The sequence below is a fragment of the Saccoglossus kowalevskii genome, chromosome 3 (genome assembly GCF_978046115.1).
Source record: "Saccoglossus kowalevskii chromosome 3, keSacKowa6.1, whole genome shotgun sequence".
Lineage (NCBI taxonomy): Eukaryota > Metazoa > Hemichordata > Enteropneusta > Harrimaniidae > Saccoglossus > Saccoglossus kowalevskii.
Genome location: NC_140643.1, coordinates 47,102,187 through 47,121,317, shown reverse-complemented (window position 1 = coordinate 47,121,317; position 19,131 = coordinate 47,102,187). Strand labels below are relative to the sequence as shown.

The window sequence follows — 19,131 nt, the reverse complement described above, 5'->3', positions numbered from 1 at the left end:
TTGTTAGCGATTGTTAGCAATACTGATTAATGATGTAAAGTATTTGTTCGTTGTCAATAATTTTTGCAACGTGATCATATTTTTCCCCTGATGTACTGAGTAAATGGTAATGACACAGCAGAATGTCTTTTCTACAGCCACAGTTAACAAGTCCATGACTGCACATCTGGTGGATATTCTATTTGCTTGTACATTGTATTTATGTAATAGATGTGTGAAAAATACCTTTGGTGAGAGAGTGATGTAAAAAATCTGGCGGTGTCATTACTGGATAAACACTAATTGAATACAAAATTTGTAGAGATAGACCAACTAAATGGATAGTGGCTGAATTATTTGAGTGGTTGAATTGCGGCTGAGTTGTGTGGTTGAGTTTTCACGGTACTCTTTTTGAGAACAGAACAAAAGACTTATTTTTGCAATCGTGGGTGCTACCATTTGTTCATCTACAGTTTTCTGCATAGTGTGGCAACATACGCATAGTAGTCATTGGTGGGACGAGATAGGATGCAATTTCGGCATCGTTTGTTTGGCCCCTAGATGCATTAAACGGTTGGGCCATGCACAGTCCCTCTATCACCGGTCTGGAAACGCCTATTGTTTTACGTGTGAATCGGCGGGATTAGTGGGCTAACGCTTGTAACGGCTCTCCGCGAAGCACGGTACTATACTGTTTATAGCTTTGAGATACATCGCGTTCAGTGCTGTGATCTATTTTTTAACGTTTCCAGAACATATTCGATATCGTATACAAATATTTTTTACCATAGTTGATTCGTAACGTTTTTGTTTTTAAGGAGAGCAAGTTTCGTTGTATACAATATGTTGATGCTCGACGTTTTCTTGTGTGAAATTATGTCTTTTTCACCTTTTGTAATAGAGGGACTGTGCCGTGACTTGTAAACTGGCTCGTTTTTTCTGTTCCTCTCATTAACGGTACATTTTTGACAACATGACAACATTTGTGTTTTTGGTAGATTTGAAATACGTTTAGCACAATGGTAATGTTGAATATACGATTTTGATGATTGTTCGTTAAAAAAATGACACTTATTTTTAAGAGGTAAACGGCATCGTTAAAAACAAAATGGCCACTCCCAGTTACGATGTTGTACACATTTTACTTTTTTTTTCTGCTTATTTTGTTTTTCAGGCATATTAATTGCAACAACTATGTACATCGGCAACACAATCAATTGAAATACTGTTTAATGTCACAAGATGTATGATTTTTGGGTCTTGGTTTTGCACATCATTGTATTCACGACGGCGCCATTTTGGATCACATCATTCTCTCAGTCGTATAATTGTAACGCTAGTTTCCGTTCCGATTACAAGGGAATGGGGTGATTCTCCAATTCCATTTTTATTTGGTGATTAAAGAAACTACTTCTGAAACTAATGGGGTGGTTTAATTCTGTTTGGGATGTAATAAAGAGTTTAATTTCATAGACAAATTTTGTTTACGTTCAGACAGCAGTTATGGAGTTTTGACAGGCGTGTGGGCGTGGCAATCATGCCTCGTAAAAGGTTTCTCCGGTATGTTTTCGGCACTGGTTGAACTACATGGTTTATCTTTATGCACTTCATGGATTTCTTCCTCAATGACATCTTTTAAAACAAAATCCCAATCAATGTTGTCATCGTCGAATTCGTCAAAATCGCCATAAGCCTTTCACATGGTAATGTTGTGATTCGTGTGCTGGTATCGCTAAGTATCATGGTAACTTTCAGTGGGTTAATGATATGCACGACTACATCAATGGGAGTTTATTTTCGGGATAACTTGGCGTAAGGTGTCAACGATTTATTTGCCCGTTACAAGGGTTAGTACAATAGAATACTAAGCGTTTCCAGACCGGTGATAGAAGGACTGTGGGCCATATCAGGCCCAATCTTATTACAGCTCAACTATGAGGGTTTATTAAAACCGAACTTGGCTCGAGCCAGTTTGAGCCAAATGCTTATACACTGCCATTTTTGTTGGCTCGAGCCATAGGGCTCCAATGAAATGCTGTTGTGTAAAAGCAAATTCAAAGTTATTCAAATTCTCGTCTTGTTTGCACTACGCAATCATCATTGTTTATAATCCCCCAAATAGATAATGGTAGCATCTTTGTTGATTAAAGACTTACACAAGTCCCTCTACAACTACAACAATGCCAGTGACCGAGGATGTGTGCCTTAAAGGGGAACCGCTCAATCCCTTGGATTGCACCAAGTGCTCATGGGTAATTAACTCCGCCTCTGTCCACTGAGTAAATGAATGCTTATATTTCCCCCTGTACCGCTAATCCCACAAAACAACTGATATAAACATCCTAAGAACGGATTACAATGTGCTTGTTTAAATATAACATAGCAATTGAATTTCAAACAAATACAGAGCAGTCTTCATGTGCCATGATTTGAAACATCGCGCGCTCGGTAATATATACATCGTCGGAAAAATACGACGCGGAACTAATTCAAGTTGATGATGGCCAACAAGAGAAGTCAGCAGTCCACCGGATACACACGACCAGATTGTTGCTAAACGGTCGCGAAGAAAATCCCCCGACTCAAGTTTATTTGTCTGTTTCCGTTGCGTGGGTCTATTGTCGGTACTGATCTTGTATACAGTAAACCTCAGAACGAAACTTCCTATGCACATTCTGTATACATACTACTCCTCCAGACTGCTAATATAACAAGTGTGAAAACTGTATACTATAAGTACAGGTTATCAAAATCATTAGTAAAGAAAAGTCGCCGCGACATCACAGGCTTATCATGTAACCAGTTTACGACACTCGTGTGGAAAATCAAAATGTACAGGGGTGGTTGAGTTCTTGTGATCTGGTGGGTGAACCTTGGGTTGACTTTACAGTCAAAATCAAATGAGCGGTGATGGGGAGAAGAGCGTTCTGTCAAAACAATTTTACCGTAGACTCAATTTTAACGACCATTCTGAAGCATTGTATTTATTATAAATAAGAATCCAAAAATAGAATATAAATACACACATACACTTGATTGAATTTTCTGGACATATATGCGACGCATGAATGAAAACGATCTATTGTGAAATATATGAATTGGAACTGCCTGTGACGTGTTGCCTGGGTGCCGTTTCGTCCTACAGTCAAATACAGAAACAAAAACTGATTTATTTTCTTATGATAAGACCTGGTTGTTCATGCTTTTCAAGCATGGTGTATTTACTTCTTGTACTGTGTGGTGTGTGCTATGGAAACATCTGATTCTGTGGTTTTGAGCTGTCGAAGTATTTTGCGAAATATAAAACAAAGGGTAACATCATACGAAGCAGTCAGGCCAATGTCTTGTTGATATCCGAAACTTGGAACCTCTAACAGAACGGTTATTTCCTCCATGCCTACCAGTATTACACAACTACCATTTGCAGCTCATTGCAGTCTGACACTTATTCACTGTACCCCTTCCTTTTTCCAGACTGTCTAGAAAGTTATACAAAAAGTTTCGTCCCTTAGAAAAGTCTTTGCCGTACAATCAAAAGAAAAAAGTCCACATAGTAGTAACCAACATCGTTCTGGCGTTCCAAAAAAAAAGTTTTTAAAAAACGAACACTGCATTGCTTAGTGGCAAATAATCACGGTAGCGCAATCCGACCATGCTACGTTTCAAAATTATTATTATTACTCGATAGTGATTATTAATAAAGTACAAAAAGTAAACTCGTTGAATTATTCTGAAATGCAAGTAAATTTCAATTTAGTTTCATCGTAAACAAATGATTCTGGTCGCATGCAAATGTTCGACATCTTATAGGTCAAATCGCTAATCAGCCAATCAAAATACTCTGTGATGCCAACGTGTTCAAATTACCATAACGGAGGAGATTTGCCGATGTTCCAGCACGATCTTTTACCTCTGTTTTGATGGGAAGACGGCACGTTTTTTTTAAATCAATATATTAGTTGTTTTTGATGATAAACTGACCATTTGAAGACTAATTTAACATTTTTACGGTGATAACAGCTAATTGTCGAAGCAAAGCTTTACCCATTCACGCTGACCACAATAAACATAGTAGTCTTGAATAGGCGCCAATGACCACGGTAAAATTCGTAAGATTGTGGGTCAGGAGTGAGTGTTGTTTTGACTTGGGTATTGTGTTTACATTCCAACGGGAAATTTTTGCGTTGTTTTATTTTCGCGCTTTCGCGAATTTCTTCTTTTTCTTCATTTAATTTATTGCAATGGATATTCGAAAGCCCACAACCTAATGTTATTGACATTGTTTACTGTCTTGTATCATCATGTCCCAGTGTTACCGATGGTTAGACATAGACAAACTACGTAACGATAATGCTGTTTGTAAACCAACAAGCTTTGTAGATTGAATAAACATCTAGGGGATTTACATTTTCGTTTACTCAAACTGTGATTGACAGGGATTTTGCATACATCAGCCACCATTTTAAACTCGTGATTTTCACTGGTCGCGGCACGTTTCGACCGAAAATAACATTTATACATCAAAAGTCCAACCAGACGAGTGTAATCGCTGGCGTACATATTCATGCCGCCGTGGATATGTATTTGGAACCACAGCTTGATCTCCAAACATTGTAAATGGCACTTTTCCCCCCGAGCTCCAGCCACGATGTTAGCGGCTTGGTTCGGATTAGCATACATTGACCCTTATTTATAGTATCGGTTCCCCTTTAAACAAGCAGCCTGTCGGCTGAGATAACTCTGCTGTTAGCAATGAACATTGCAATTAAAGAACAGAAGATATTATTTGAAAATGAACATATGTATAGTAACAAAGCAATCGGACTTGCAGGTTTTTAACAAGAAGTCCAAAATATCACTTTTTACCAAAAATGACAAAAATATTCATCAAAATTGGGGAATTGAAGATATCATCATGAAATGAACAAATCTAAGAGAGGTCTACCCAAGGTACATATACACCAAGTATCAAAGCATTCAGGCTTGTAGTTTTCAAGAAGAAGTCGAAAAAGTAAAACATTGACACTGTCACCGGACAATCACTCATATGATAAGCTCCGCTCGACAAAGTCGACAGCGAAGCTAAAATACAAAAACACTCCAAACTGGTCAAATACACAATTGACTGACTCAGATGGACCATAGTTACATTTTATATTCAATACAACTCAATTTTTTTTAAATCTTTTTTCATCCTTTAATGAGTAGTACATACCTGAAGCACCCAATCCATACGCTTTAGCCGGTTTCAGTTCTCTTTCAGCACGATTGTACTTGGATGCAGACACCATTTTCATTGACTTGGTGATCTTTTGAATATTTTTAACTGACCTGAGACGAAGACGAACTGAAAAACAATACTGAATATTGAAACCTCATTTTCCTTCAACAGTAGTATTTACGTAAACAAAAAAAAATATTATTCTATCAACACATCAATTCCAACCTGTGGTTACTTACTTTCTTTCAGAGTGGCCATATTTCTTGTGCTGATGCTAAAAATTGTGTACAAAATAAATTGTTAATAATAATATAAATACAATATAGAAGACATCATGGTCCAGTAATGTAAAGAAACTACAGTACAATGTGCACACAAGGACCCATGTGTTCTCGCCATTGGCGAAGCAATGGTGAGGCCATGTCTCGCCAATGTCGTGCCAGTGGCGAGGTTATTAAAAGGACTCTCCCTCAAAAAAGCGAGCCCAAGGTCGAGCTATGCGCAGTCAGTTAAATATGGCGCACTTTATTTAACTTGGCGCGATCACAGGCGCGACCGGTATTTCTTGGAACACCAAAACATAAAATATCACTTCAGCGTGGTTACACAAGTGTTGTTTGAAAAGTTCAAAAATGTTTGTTTTGTTGATTTCATCATTAAGATTTGTCAGATTGAATTATATCCGCGAGTGGAACTTAATCTTTACAGAACCGATCGTTTTGTGAGATTTGCGTGGGTGTGTGTATGTGTATCTGATTGTCGATTTCATATCATTGGTAGTTGTAAAAACAAAACAAAAACGCTCTGTGCCGAAACTTCAGTGACAACCCGATTTCCAAATATATGTTATGTTGTTTTGATGATATACGAGTAATTTTGCCATGCATGTAAATCAGTCAGTCCCTGGTCCACCATTATATTACTGATGTCTTGATTCACCCCTGCACCGATCTGTAAAACGAGTCATTTTGTGACAAAATAATCGTCACAAACTGTCTGTGTTCACTTAAATTCCAATGTATAAACCGTCATCACGACGTTCATAGAGGTAAAATGCTACGACAAAGTAAAATTGTTTTACGTGGAGCAATTGCGCAAGGTCAATGACAATGTCGTAACTGAAACCTCCATGCTAAAACAATTTATTTATTTATTTAACACTTTATTTAAAGAGGGTAGGCCAATATACAATAAAGTAATTTTCATTGGGCCCTCTGTAGGGACAATAAACACAATATACATATTATAGGCTTGAGCCATTTAGAACAAATTTTTCACTAAGATAAATTTTGTAGGTTTTCTTAAAAATGCCTAAAGAGGCTGAATTTCTGATATGGAATGGCAAGTTATTCCATAGGGTTACCCCTCTATACTGAATCGTCCTCTGACCCATGGATGTTTTCCATTTAGTAATGCGTAAATTATTTTTAAGAGAGGAACGTGTACTATACTTGTGGGTTTGGGAGATAGGACTGAACATTTCACTTATATATAAAGGCGCCAAGCCATTGGTTGCCATATACATTACGATACCTAGAAAATATGAAATTCTGTAATCGATAGGCAAGATACTATGTTTTTGAACAGTTCAAACGACGATTGGCTAAAGTTGTCAGAGGAAATCACACGAACTGCCCTTTTCTGAAGCTTATACACCCGACATCAATTTGATTGACTTGTATTTCCCCATACTATACAGCAATAGTCCAATAACGACTGAATAAATGAAAAATACAATGTTCTTCTGACGGAAATAGGTAAGAAGCTGCGAACTCTCATAAGAACACCAATTCTTTGGGTATGCTTTTTACAAAGCATATCAACATGATGATCCCATGATAGAGTTTTATCTAAAACCACCCCGAGCGACTTTTCGAAACTGACTGTTATTTCACCATTGAAGTTAACCAGAAAATCTTCGCGAATATTATTTAGCCTTTGACGGGATCCAAGAAGCATAGATTTTGATTTAGATGTGTTGATTGACATGTAATTGCAATTAACCCAACGCAAAATTGGCCAAACATCATCATTAATGCACTTTGTGACTACATTGATACTTGGTCCAGATGATAACAGAGTTTGATCGTTCGCATACATATCAATGGAACTGTTTTCAAGGAATAATGGTAGGTCATTAATAAATAGAAGAAATAATAATGGTCCTAAAATCGAACCCTGTGGTACGCCATGTCGAATATTAACAGCATCCGACTGTTTACCCATCAAATACACAACTTGCTTTCTGTCAGTTAAATAAGAATTAAACCAAACAAGGGAGATTGGAGAAATGCCATAAATTGAGAGCTTACTTAATAATACATGTTTATCTACCATATCAAACGCCTTGCTTAAATCAAGGAAAAGCAAACCACACAATAAGCCATCATCCATATTGCTAAGTAATGCATCGCATAGCTTAATCATACATTGTAGCTGTATGGCAAGAATGTGATTTCCGAAAACCTGACTGCGATTTAGAAATTACTAGTAAATCATTACTGTTCAAATAATGGTATAAGTGATCATGCACGTGTTTTTCAAAGATTTTTGAGATTATCGGGAGAAGCGAAATTGGACGAAAATTACACAAGTCCTGGGACCCTCCCTTGTGTATTGGAATAACTTTGGCATGCTTAAACATGTCTGGAAAAATACCTGATGAAATGCTGAGGTTGAATAAATAAACAATACTTTCACAAATGAATGGAGCAGAAATACGCAAAAGTTTAGATGATGTATTGTCAAGGCCAGCTGACTTAGAACTAGATAGTGAAAACAGTTGGTTCTTCACAAACTGGCATGTGACCGGCAGAATAACAAATTGTCGAGTATAAATAAACTTCCGTAAATTCGTAAAATATGAATCACCCACTGAAACATTGGGTCGTAACTTGTCGGCAACAGAAGCAAAATGTGTATTGAAATTATTAACAATTTTTTCGAAGTTATTGCCAACTGAAATATGAACGTTGAGAGAGTTAGATTTACCACCATTGATCAAATCGTTAAGGGTTTTCCACAAGGCGGCACTGTTGGAGCTATTGATTTTGATAAGTTGAATATAATGGTTTTTCTTAGCGGCCTTGATTAAATTAACTACCAGATTACGTTTGGCTCTATATTGGTTTAGGACAGTAACATCACATAAAGTACGTGCACGCCTCCGAAGTTTGTCTCTTTCTCTAATTTTAAGTAGAATGTCAGCAACAGAAATTATACAAGTATGTTTTCGAATTAGATAATATAATAACCGCTTTAAACTAAGACATAACATAACTGTCAAGTTCTCCCTGTCCTGTGTTCACGCGAACATCGGTAAGATTTTTTTTATTTAAAATGCCAATGCGGTAAGTGTCGCCGAGACCTAGACGCAACAAAAGAAAAATGAAAAGCGTCTAGCTGGTTGCCATGACGTCGACTTTTGAGGGCACCGCTAGCCAATAGTATGTATGGATTTACCATGGAGGTAAAGAGATTTACGTAACTCTGTTGTTACTTTGTACATGTACTAAACATTTGTTTTGTTGCATAGTGCGATGCATTTTACTCATGCGATTCCTGTTAATTATCGTGATGCCGACCGGTCACCGATATTTTGCCGTGTAACTATTATTGGAGACTGATCAAGACGTTTTCCCATGATTTTTTATGTTATTATTATTGGCTTGTTTAGTCTAGTCTAGCGACAGTTACGTAACATCATGCAAGCCTTCAATTTCTACTTGTACAAATATTGACTAACAATATTGGGTTACTAAGTTTTCATCTTAAGTGTTCAGACTAGGTGCATATCGTCCCAGTTTTCTATCTACATTTGCACTCCACGACCAGTACAATTTCCAAGAATACATGTACATATAATAATTAAGCCAAGCAAAAATATAGGAAAGATGTTTACGAAAGATACCTGAAATCAAGAATGCACCGCATATAATACTACATTGCATACATTTTACATTAATTGTATCCTAATATACTGCTTACCATTTACGGTAATATAAATTTTATATAATTCCATTGCTTCAGTCAAAATGTACTAAAAAGTAAAACGTGTACATTGTGATAGTATTTTAATTTGCGTTGATGTGGACTGCATTCTTTATGTCATGTAGGTGTTATTTAGTATGTTTGGACAGAACCACAAATCTCAACGCTGCAATGTTCGCGAGTTATTCTGATCGTATCCTGGCCTATTTTTATGAAGTGGCTAATTTTAAATGACACAATATAATGTATACATAAATGATATTGGTGACGGTACCTGATATGTATCGCAAAATCCTGTGACACTGAATGCTGTTCCACATTTGTGATGGCCGATCAATACAAAACTGACTATTTTGTGTGTATACTTGAGTGTCTGGAAAATTGGTATGATGACAACCGTCTTCATGGAATTAAGCCTCCGCAAATTAAAACAAAGACAACAAGCAACCTATCGGCTGAGATAGCTCCGCTGTGAGCAATACACATTTCATTTAAAGAACTGAAGACATTAGAAAATGAACAATATGTATAGTATCAAAGCAATCGGACTTACAGTTTTTAACAAGAAGTCGAAAATATCACTTTTTACCAAAAATGACAAAAATATTCACCAAAATTAGAGAATTGAAGATATCATCACAAAATGAACAAATCTGAAAAAGGTCTACATGTAGTATCTATATATGTAATATCAAAGCAATTGCACTTGCGGTTTTTAACAAGAAGTCGAAAATATCACTTTTTACCAAAAATATTCACCAAAATTAGAGAATTGAAGATATCAACATGAAATGAACAAACCTAGGAGAGGTCTACCCAAGGTACATATACACCAAGTGTCAAAGCATTCAGGCTTGTAGTTTTCAAGAAGAAGTCGAAAAAGTAAAACATTGACACGGACGACGACGGACGACGCCGACGGACAATCACTCATATGATAAGCTCCGCTCGACAAAGTCGACAGCGTAGCTAAAAATGGAAGGAAGGTGATGATGTATAGGATAGGACTATCAGAAAATAAGCCGAGCTGTCATTGGTTTTTTCTCACGGCGGGAATCATCGATAAAATGAGCGGTAGTCTAATTTAACAATAACAATGTGTTCTGCATCTTATTTTGTAATTAATTTATGGCCAATCTCATACACTGATGTAAGTGAAACAAACTACTGACAAGTGAGACAATTTTATGCACGTTGTATGTCAATGTTATAAAAATGTCATGACTTTTTACGTACATGGGCTTGATGATGTTACTGGGCGCGTCTATCGGTGTCCCACCAGGGTGCATCTCACATTTACACATCATATTTTGAACCTTAGTGACTCTGATGTCCACTGAATATGTACTTTTGCACATACATTTGTACATGCATGTTGGTTATCAGTGTTGTGTATTACACAGGGACATGTTTAATGTATGTCAGCGCGCATCTTGTTTTTATTCTTTTCAAACCCATTTGCGTGTTTTCATATGCGGTGTGCAGAGTTACTAACCATTGGTGTAACATGCAATACATTGTTTGAAATCGTTGGTCTTTTTTGTTTATCTTATCCGCTCCTGTTTGTTTCACAAATTAGTCGTTTGCATATCAATATGTCAGATGCGAGGTCACGCTATCACTTTTGAAACAGATCATTTTGGGGTTTTCATCTGCCGATTTTACTAAACTAGAGCTCGTCTATTTTAAAATTTGTTTGCAATTTCTTCTTATTTTTTGATTACCCTACATTGTTACAACAGAATTGTGTGTGAAAGCTACCCACTGGCGTCGATTAACAGGCTCCAAAAACTATTTCTGTGATGATTTTTTTTCAAATTATTAGCGACTTTTAACAAAAACAGTGTATGTTTAGTGTCATCGGATTAACGCTAAACCACAGTCCCTCTCTTGTTGACGGACTGTGACTAACCACAGCTCTAACATAAATACCTCCATGGTTCAGGCAAATTATTATTATTTTCCAACATGTGACCTTCAGTTGGGATTCAGTACGTTACTTTTTAAAACGCGGCGCATGGATACAACTGCCAAGACGCATCCCACTGAACTAATAGGAAGCGTAAATCTTTTTTAGTTACTGTGTGTGAATAAACAGCATGTTAGCACAGTAATAATTGTGTAATTTATTTATTTTTTCAGAAAAATAAATATTTTATATGTGAGCATGCCAAGCTCTAACCTTGACGACTCTAAAATATATATACTAGTTTGTTACTGGGGCTTTCTGTATCCATTTAGATTGAAAGCTGAAAACAAGTATGCCAATTGTAGTAATATTACCATATAAATGCAAGAGCAACAAACATGCCATTATTTTCCATCTCCCGTGCGAACGACATAAACAATTGCGACCTTCTGATGTTCAAGGCAGAACTTACAATTAGTGCTAAGCGGATGTCAAATAAAAAATACCTTTTCGAGACACCATTTAATAATTCGACAGGGATTTTTAATTTGAAAACTTCTTGCATAATTTCTGTGACATTAGGTGCCGACCATGTGGTTACATTGATCTCTGACTGAACTGTGAAGAAAACGTACATCATGCCTACGTGATGCCACCACGTAATTTAAATGAACAATTTTACTTTGTCGTGGCATTTTACCTCTTTAAACGTCGCAAATGCCTTGAGTATAATTATAGTGAGTTATAGTTGGAATTTAGGCGAGTAAAAAGGTTTGTGACGATCATTATCTTGTGTAATGAGACCAGTTTTACAAGATCGGGGTAGGGTGATTCGGTGTAACCTTTGTTATCTTACGGTGAACATTGGTCGGTTCACGCATCAAATTCAGACTAGCATATCGTCGATTACATATTAGGAAATAGGGATGCGATTGAGTTGTACACAAGACAAGACAAGTAGAACAAGACAGGGTAACAGTAACCGTTTCCAACTCACAAATCAACAAATATACAAATATTTCAATCATTCAATGTTTAATTTACCACTGGCCACGCTATTTGCAACACATTATGCAATTTATCCATTATTTAATCTACATTCATAAACAATGTAAGAGAACTGAAACTATGTTTTCTGTTGTAGTGAAAAAAACATCGGTCGCGCCCGTGATCACGCAGAGTATAATAATGTGCGCCGTATGTGACTAATCATGCCGAGCTCGACCTTGGGAAATTGGGACCTAGTGTGCATTGTACTGTATACAGGTAAAGGTAAATGTGTAGTTTTTAAGATCCTGAATGTACATGTAAATTAACAAGTCTTTGCTTTGATTTAGCTATTTTATATTGCATACTTCATGTATCGTTGGTTACAATTTATTGCATTTGAGTTCATTTTCAAAAACCCATTCCTGTTATTTCCTTATTCAGGTTGAGTGACAAAGACTATGGATTTAATTTGCAATGCATACTGATTTGCTGTCCTTCCAACTAATGTATCCTGTGCCATCTACACCATCACAATAGATGCATAAATATAATATTCTTTGTCAATGTGACTGAGCTGATCCTAGTGTGTATTTTTAAATGAGGCTTCTGCACATGTAACAGAGTTCATATTTTTTCACCAATTACTGTGGAATATTTTATTTTCGGTGGAATTAATTTTCGCTGAAATAGCTTTTTGGGCGTTTTGTGTGGAACTTATTTTCACTGATTTTTGATGAGTTTAATGTGAAATATGGGAAAAAAAGTATATTCGCTGGATTTTATTTTCACGGAATCATCCCTTCAGCGAAAATAAATTCCAAGCGAAAATAAAGTATTCTACAGTATACCGTGTTCTAGGACATTTATGTGCACAAAAGAACCACTAAATCTTGCAATATGCACAAGTTGATGAAAACCAGTACATGTGGGGCAAATATGAGGCTAATCTTGGGGTAGCAATGTTCAAAGAAGCTTGGGGGGTCCATTCTCAGGAAATTTGTGTCACTTTGGGTGCCCACATCCAAATTTTAATCTACAATCCCACAGACTTTAGTTATTGTGAATAATATATATAATTCTTTTGAAAACAATGACCACAGATATGCCATATCAACACAACCTTAACAGCATCAAGCATTCTAGCCAAGTTGACTAAACCACTGACAAATGCTGACCGGCATCAGTCACTATTAAAGCCGGTGTCACAGAAGAACTCTGAATATATAGATCACTGGGAATACGCCTAAGACCAATAAACACCCGAATATTTTTTGTTGTGCAGTCGATTCATGCGAGCCCAAAAAATATAATAATTTTACTTGTAGCAGACCACAAGACAAAACTGTACGTGCACGTTCACAGCCGTGGTCCGCCATTTTGAAATTAGTCGAGAGAAGTTAATCGGAATATGTCGAAACTATAGAAATTGTGAAGTATAGTTTTCATTTCACATTGAACCATAATTATAGAAGTAAACGATAACACTCGTGGGTATTTTTAACGTAATAAACTTACCCTTGCGGCACAAAAACAGCACTCTTTATAACTAAGGCAGCCATCTTGCCGGAGAACAGATAGGACAAGGCAGAGCATGCGCAGTGAGCTCACTTGGCCTCGCTTTCATAAAATGTAAGCTGCAGCATAGACCTTCTCATTCTCTACCATCGGCCCCACGGACCTCTGTAACCACAACTTGTGCGCACAGTCACTGCGCATCTTCCTCCGCGCACTGAACCCTGAACTACATTTACATAAACACAGAAATGCAAACAAGCGGAGGCACGATCGTCATTCACTGTTTTAGTTTTTCGACTGCTGGATTATCATTTTATATCAAGCTCGGAAGCCGTAAAGCTATTATTTATTCACCCACGGTTACTAAAAACCGTGATTCACCGACCACCACTAGTAATTTGTTTTCCTTGTATAAAATTTTTATTATATAAGTGGGCATTCCATAACCACAGAACAGTGAGCAGAAAAACAACGGTGACGATTAATATTTTACTACACTAGCAACCGATGATAAACCTCAGACAACAAATAAATGTATTAGTTATCTAAGGATAAACACACACAATTTACGGCTTGTTCCCTGAATAGTCTCTGTGGTGAATAAACAATTTTTAGAACAATTCCATAGAGCGCAATGTTAAGCAAAAATTGCATTTTTCAACATTTTTAAAACCAAGGTTTTTAAAAAAATTCAGGAAAACAAAAAGTACCCCTCATTAACAATATATATTTTTTTCAGCCTATGTCACCAGCCTACAATTTGACATATGGCATAATATCTCTGCCATAGGAATCTATGGTAAAAGCACTATAATACTGCCAAAATAGCCACTATCCACTAAAATACAACCATGATTTTCTTGAAAATTAACCTGGTGACCCCCAACTTTTTTTAAGTCAATATATTGCCTAGAAGTACAATTTATTAAAAAATAGATAAATTCTGCGTATATGAGTAGACTTCTACCTTGAGCGTTGGGAGGGTCAAGGTTTACCCTTGAACAAGTGCCTACATTTGGACAACAGTAGTATTTCAAATCATTTGTTTGTTAGACTTTCATAATTTTATTTTTATAGTGTATACATGTAATAGAATCCCATTATAAAATTATATGTATACATGTATATCACAAGAATGTTTGCTATACATATATAATATGTATATATACGTCCATTATCCATTCAATAATAAATTAATAATACCACACATTTGCATCAATCAATGTGCCTTTACTTTATAATCAGATTAGCATTAACTTATGAACATGTTAGTATTCCAATTAATACAACAATTTCTTCTATACAGAAAATATATAAATAAGTACATGTACACATGTCAATTTAAAGATGTTTTCTCAACATGGAAGAGATCTGTATATCCATGGCCCCTGGTAACCTTTATTAGTCCCCAAATATCAAAAAAATTATTTATAATCCCAAGGTTACAAGTTGTAATTGAACTGTATTTTTATCATAATGATGGTAATTAATAAAGATTGGAATCCTATGTGAAAATTTTCATTGTGTTATGATTTGTTTTTTACTTATACTAATATAATACAATGTTTGAGGCCACTTAAAGCTTATTCGTTGTAAAGTGCTCCAAATATTTACAACTTTATTACTGAAAAAGTAAGATTTCAGACATCCTCTAGTTATAGATGTTTTCCATAAATGCTTACTGACTGGACATGCATTAGTATTATAAAGCTACACAGGTGACTTTGTACAGTAACCATATCTCTAAAAAAACAATTTAGCACCCTAGCTTTAAATTTCATTATCATGCAGAGAAAGAAATAATTTGTATAAAAGTGACATTGCAAGTATTACCAACCTATGGTTTGAAAAAAAATGGTAAAACGCGAGATATTGATCGTTATGAATATTGTACTTGTATCAGAATCACTATCACTTGAGAGTCCAGTTTTCAATCTTGACACGAGTAATGCCACTCTAGTTAGTAGGTCATATTTGTTGAATTTCTGAAATGGCGATGAATTAATTCCTTTCAATCCATTACATGATTGTCCAAGGGTTTTCATAAATATCCTTAACTTTTGTAGTACTTGTGTACCTCGAAGTAAAACTTCTTCCGGAACTACATACGTGTGTCTACTGGATTTACAGTGGATGAAGAGTGCTTCATTAAAATTGACACAGAACGACATACTGCATCTGCTGACCCTGTTTCACGACCTATGGCTTGTGTAACTTTATTTGGGCCTAGCCGGTGGATTAACGTCTTGATATTACACACTCCATACTTCTGTCTCAAATCATGTAAAAATACGAACAACAAAGAAATTTAGTGTTTGACAATGCAACAAAAATAATTATTAATTAAATTAAAAGTTTCACGGTTTTTACGAAAACCAACAAATTATCCGCAATCATGAGTTCAGATATAACATTTCCTAATATTGCTCCACCGATTGCATAACAAAATACTATTAAAAACAAAATAAGGAAATCTTATCTAAATACGATTCTAAGATGGTCGTTATATTATCAGCTTCAGCTTTACGGCTTCCGAGCTTGATATAAAATGATAATCCAGCAGTCGAAAAACTAAAACAGTGAATGACGATCGTGCCTCCGCTTGTTTGCATTTCTGTGTTTATGTAAATGTAGTTCAGGGTTCAGTGCGCGGAGGAAGATGCGCAGTGACTGTGCGCACAAGTTGTGGTTACAGAGGTCCGTGGGGCCGATGGTAGAGAATGCTTCTAACCCATTGACGCTGCAGTTCGGCGTCTTCTACACCGATCTGACGCATATCGCGCAAGGTGTGCCGGGAGTTTGTTCGAAATTTCGACGTTTCGAAGTCAATCGTCGATTGGCACGTATTTTACGTATATATTTAATCGTTCCAGAGACCTGTTTACTAAATAATGATAAATGAAACTTAGAAAACTTGTAAGAACAAACTGGGCCCAAATTGCGCAAATTGCAATAAGTTTACGCTGCTAGAGTCTGGTTCGGACGGAGTTCTACGCGTGATTTTATTGCGCTCAAGGACGTTCTATTTTCGAACTAGTTGAAACCGGAAATAACGCAACTACTTTCGAACTTCAAACACAAATTTGATTATCGATATTATGTGTTAGTTTCTGTTGTTTTAAAGATTAAATTATGTATGACAGACAATACTATTTCACTCTATATACAATATTTCACTAAAATATGTGATTCAAAAGCAACCAAAATTGTAAAAAGCAATATCAAGTTCCGCGTATAAACACTGTTGTAAAGAGGCGGCGGAGCGGAATTTTAGCCAAAATCGGCTAGTAAGGCGTCATATGACACAGGTTTGTGCTGGGACAGCGCTTCCGGTGACGACACAACGCGTAGCCCTGCGTACAGTGTTGTGTGTACGGGGACGCGTTCGGTTGATAGATGTCCCCACCACAGCCCTGCGAACTTCCATAGACAAAGTCCGGGACTTTGAAAAATATAACTTTTTTAATGAAATAATATGCCCAGGTACCAAAAATGATGATCGATTACCAGATATATCCAGAACTCCCAGTTCGGAGTCCAACTGTGGATGAAATCGGCTACTTTGCCCTAAAAACAAACGCATTCTCTCGCGTGAATGAAATTAAAAATGGCGGCGTTTGGTGGATAATTCCTCCGGTACCTATGCGTTTAGAATTTGTCCGTCTTTACTAGTCGTTTTTTTAAAGACATTTCAGTTTCAGATAACTTTATAATGGTTGTTACGGATAACTATCGTCATTTCAACCGATTTCGGCTGGGAAACTACTTATTTTTAACTTGCGCACCAATTACGGTGCGCTCCCGGACTTTGTCTCTGGAGGTACGCAGGGCTGTGGTGGGGACATCTACAACAGAATTCGATCAAGCTGCCTCACCCACGTAGTTTTGACGTTCCGTTATTAAATTGTAACAACCTTAATTTAGTTACATTGAAGCTTAGTGGCCATCGAAGTCGATGCAAATAATGTATAGAGAACACGCTGTCCACAGCCTTGTTGGTCATAAAAATGTATAGCTTATATTAAATCATGGAAGTATTACACTCTCGTGTTTTAATTTGTATCGAATGCAAGGTAATATTATTTCAAACATTATACATATAGACTTTAGTTTATCAACTCGCACATACACACATACAAATTATCAGACTTCTAATAAAAAAAAAGAGATTAAATAAACCTGAAAAAGGTTGTTTAGTTTGAGTTGCCAAGCTGCATTTATTTGAAAATCTATAGATTGAGATTCATATTTAAGTAGCCAGTTGCATTAAAGAATTCCCAAGTATCATGTGGTGTTATTTCGGAAAGTGCGTCATATACAGCAATAGGTAAGTTCTCGTGCAATAATTCCCTGTAGTAGTCACGTTTAAGTGTGATTTTCAATTTGTTAAAGCAGTTTTCAGCAGGATTGAAATCTGGAGAATAAGTTAGAAGATAAACTAATTCAATGCCAAAATCATCCATTAAATTAAAAAGCAACCTTTCTGCCTCGTGGAGATGAATCGGGGCATTGTCCACAACAACTGTATCACCTGGTGTTAACACTGGTTCGCCGTCAACAGTGAACGCTTCCGTTGCTTCAGTGAAGAAAATAACAAATTGGTTTGCATTTGATGGACCCGGAATTACTGATGCAAACATAGAGGCATTCAGACCAACTATAAAATTGAGAGTGTGATTCGGTCCCGCAATATAACGACCGATTTCAACGCACCGGACTCCTCTCTGTGAATGTCCATAAGCGGACTGTCCCGTGTTAATTTTCACTCCACACTCATCCATAAACTTCAATGTAGCAGGATTTTTCGTATGCAAATAATCTAAGAACGCCTGCGTGTATTCCATATTTTCATCATTGAATCTTGCTGCATGAGGAATTGTCATCTTTTTGTTTGTCCACGGCCCTCTGCCAAGTTTATCACGAACGGCACGTCCGATGCTACTGACGTGAATGTCATCTATCTGGGAATACTGTAATAACCTATCTCTGATTTCTTGATACGTCATCGATGGACGTTCTCGTTTCAGTGTCTCTATGAAATCTACGTCTTGGCCAGATAATTTCCCTCTTCGGTCACCACCTTTCGGCATAGTTTCAATGTCTCCAGTTTCGCAATGTGTTTTCCAGATTCGACGAACAGTAGATTTGTCAACCCTGAGCTTGTCAGATATTTTTTTCACCATGCCTACCGGGTAATTTCCAGAATGCTCGTCTCCTCCCGAAAACACCATTTCCGTCACAATTAAACCACGGAGATTTTTGCTCAAAGGCTTGCCTCGACTGAAACTACGACCTTTTGCATTAGTTTCCATTCTGCAAATACAAATGTTCTTCCCGTCATATAAGCTGTAACATTGTTCCATTTGCATTTACCACTACGATATTGTCTTACGTTCGCACATATAGCGCCATGCCCAGCTGATTTCAAAACTATGAATCCTAGAATGTGAAACGCATTCGTGCATTTTTGTTTTAGTCTTTTCCGAGAAATGTCATTGTTTAGAACGAGTATAATGCATTGCAGCAG

The 19,131-nt window shown here is 36.7% G+C and overlaps 2 protein-coding genes across 2 annotated transcripts in view; both read right to left on the bottom strand.

Moving 5' to 3' along the window:
• Positions 1–13,794, bottom strand: part of LOC100366478 (ATP synthase F(1) complex subunit gamma, mitochondrial-like) — a 32,026-nt gene extending 18,232 nt beyond the window's left edge. Inside the window, exons 1-3 of the mRNA XM_002739503.4 lie at positions 13,605–13,794; positions 5,440–5,474; positions 5,195–5,326 (exon numbers count right to left, since the gene is read on the bottom strand). Of these exons, the coding sequence (XP_002739549.1) occupies positions 5,195–5,326; positions 5,440–5,474; positions 13,605–13,648 (211 nt within the window). The 5' untranslated portion in view covers positions 13,649–13,794. The remainder of the gene's footprint in view (positions 1–5,194; positions 5,327–5,439; positions 5,475–13,604) is intronic.
• A 4,039-nt stretch (positions 13,795–17,833) lies between these two features.
• On the bottom strand, positions 17,834–18,916 carry LOC146748028 (uncharacterized). Its single transcript, XM_085497538.1, has one exon. It carries the CDS (start codon positions 18,914–18,916, stop codon positions 17,834–17,836), a length of 1,083 nt encoding a protein of 360 aa, XP_085353664.1.
• Positions 18,917–19,131: the final 215 nt, after the last annotated feature.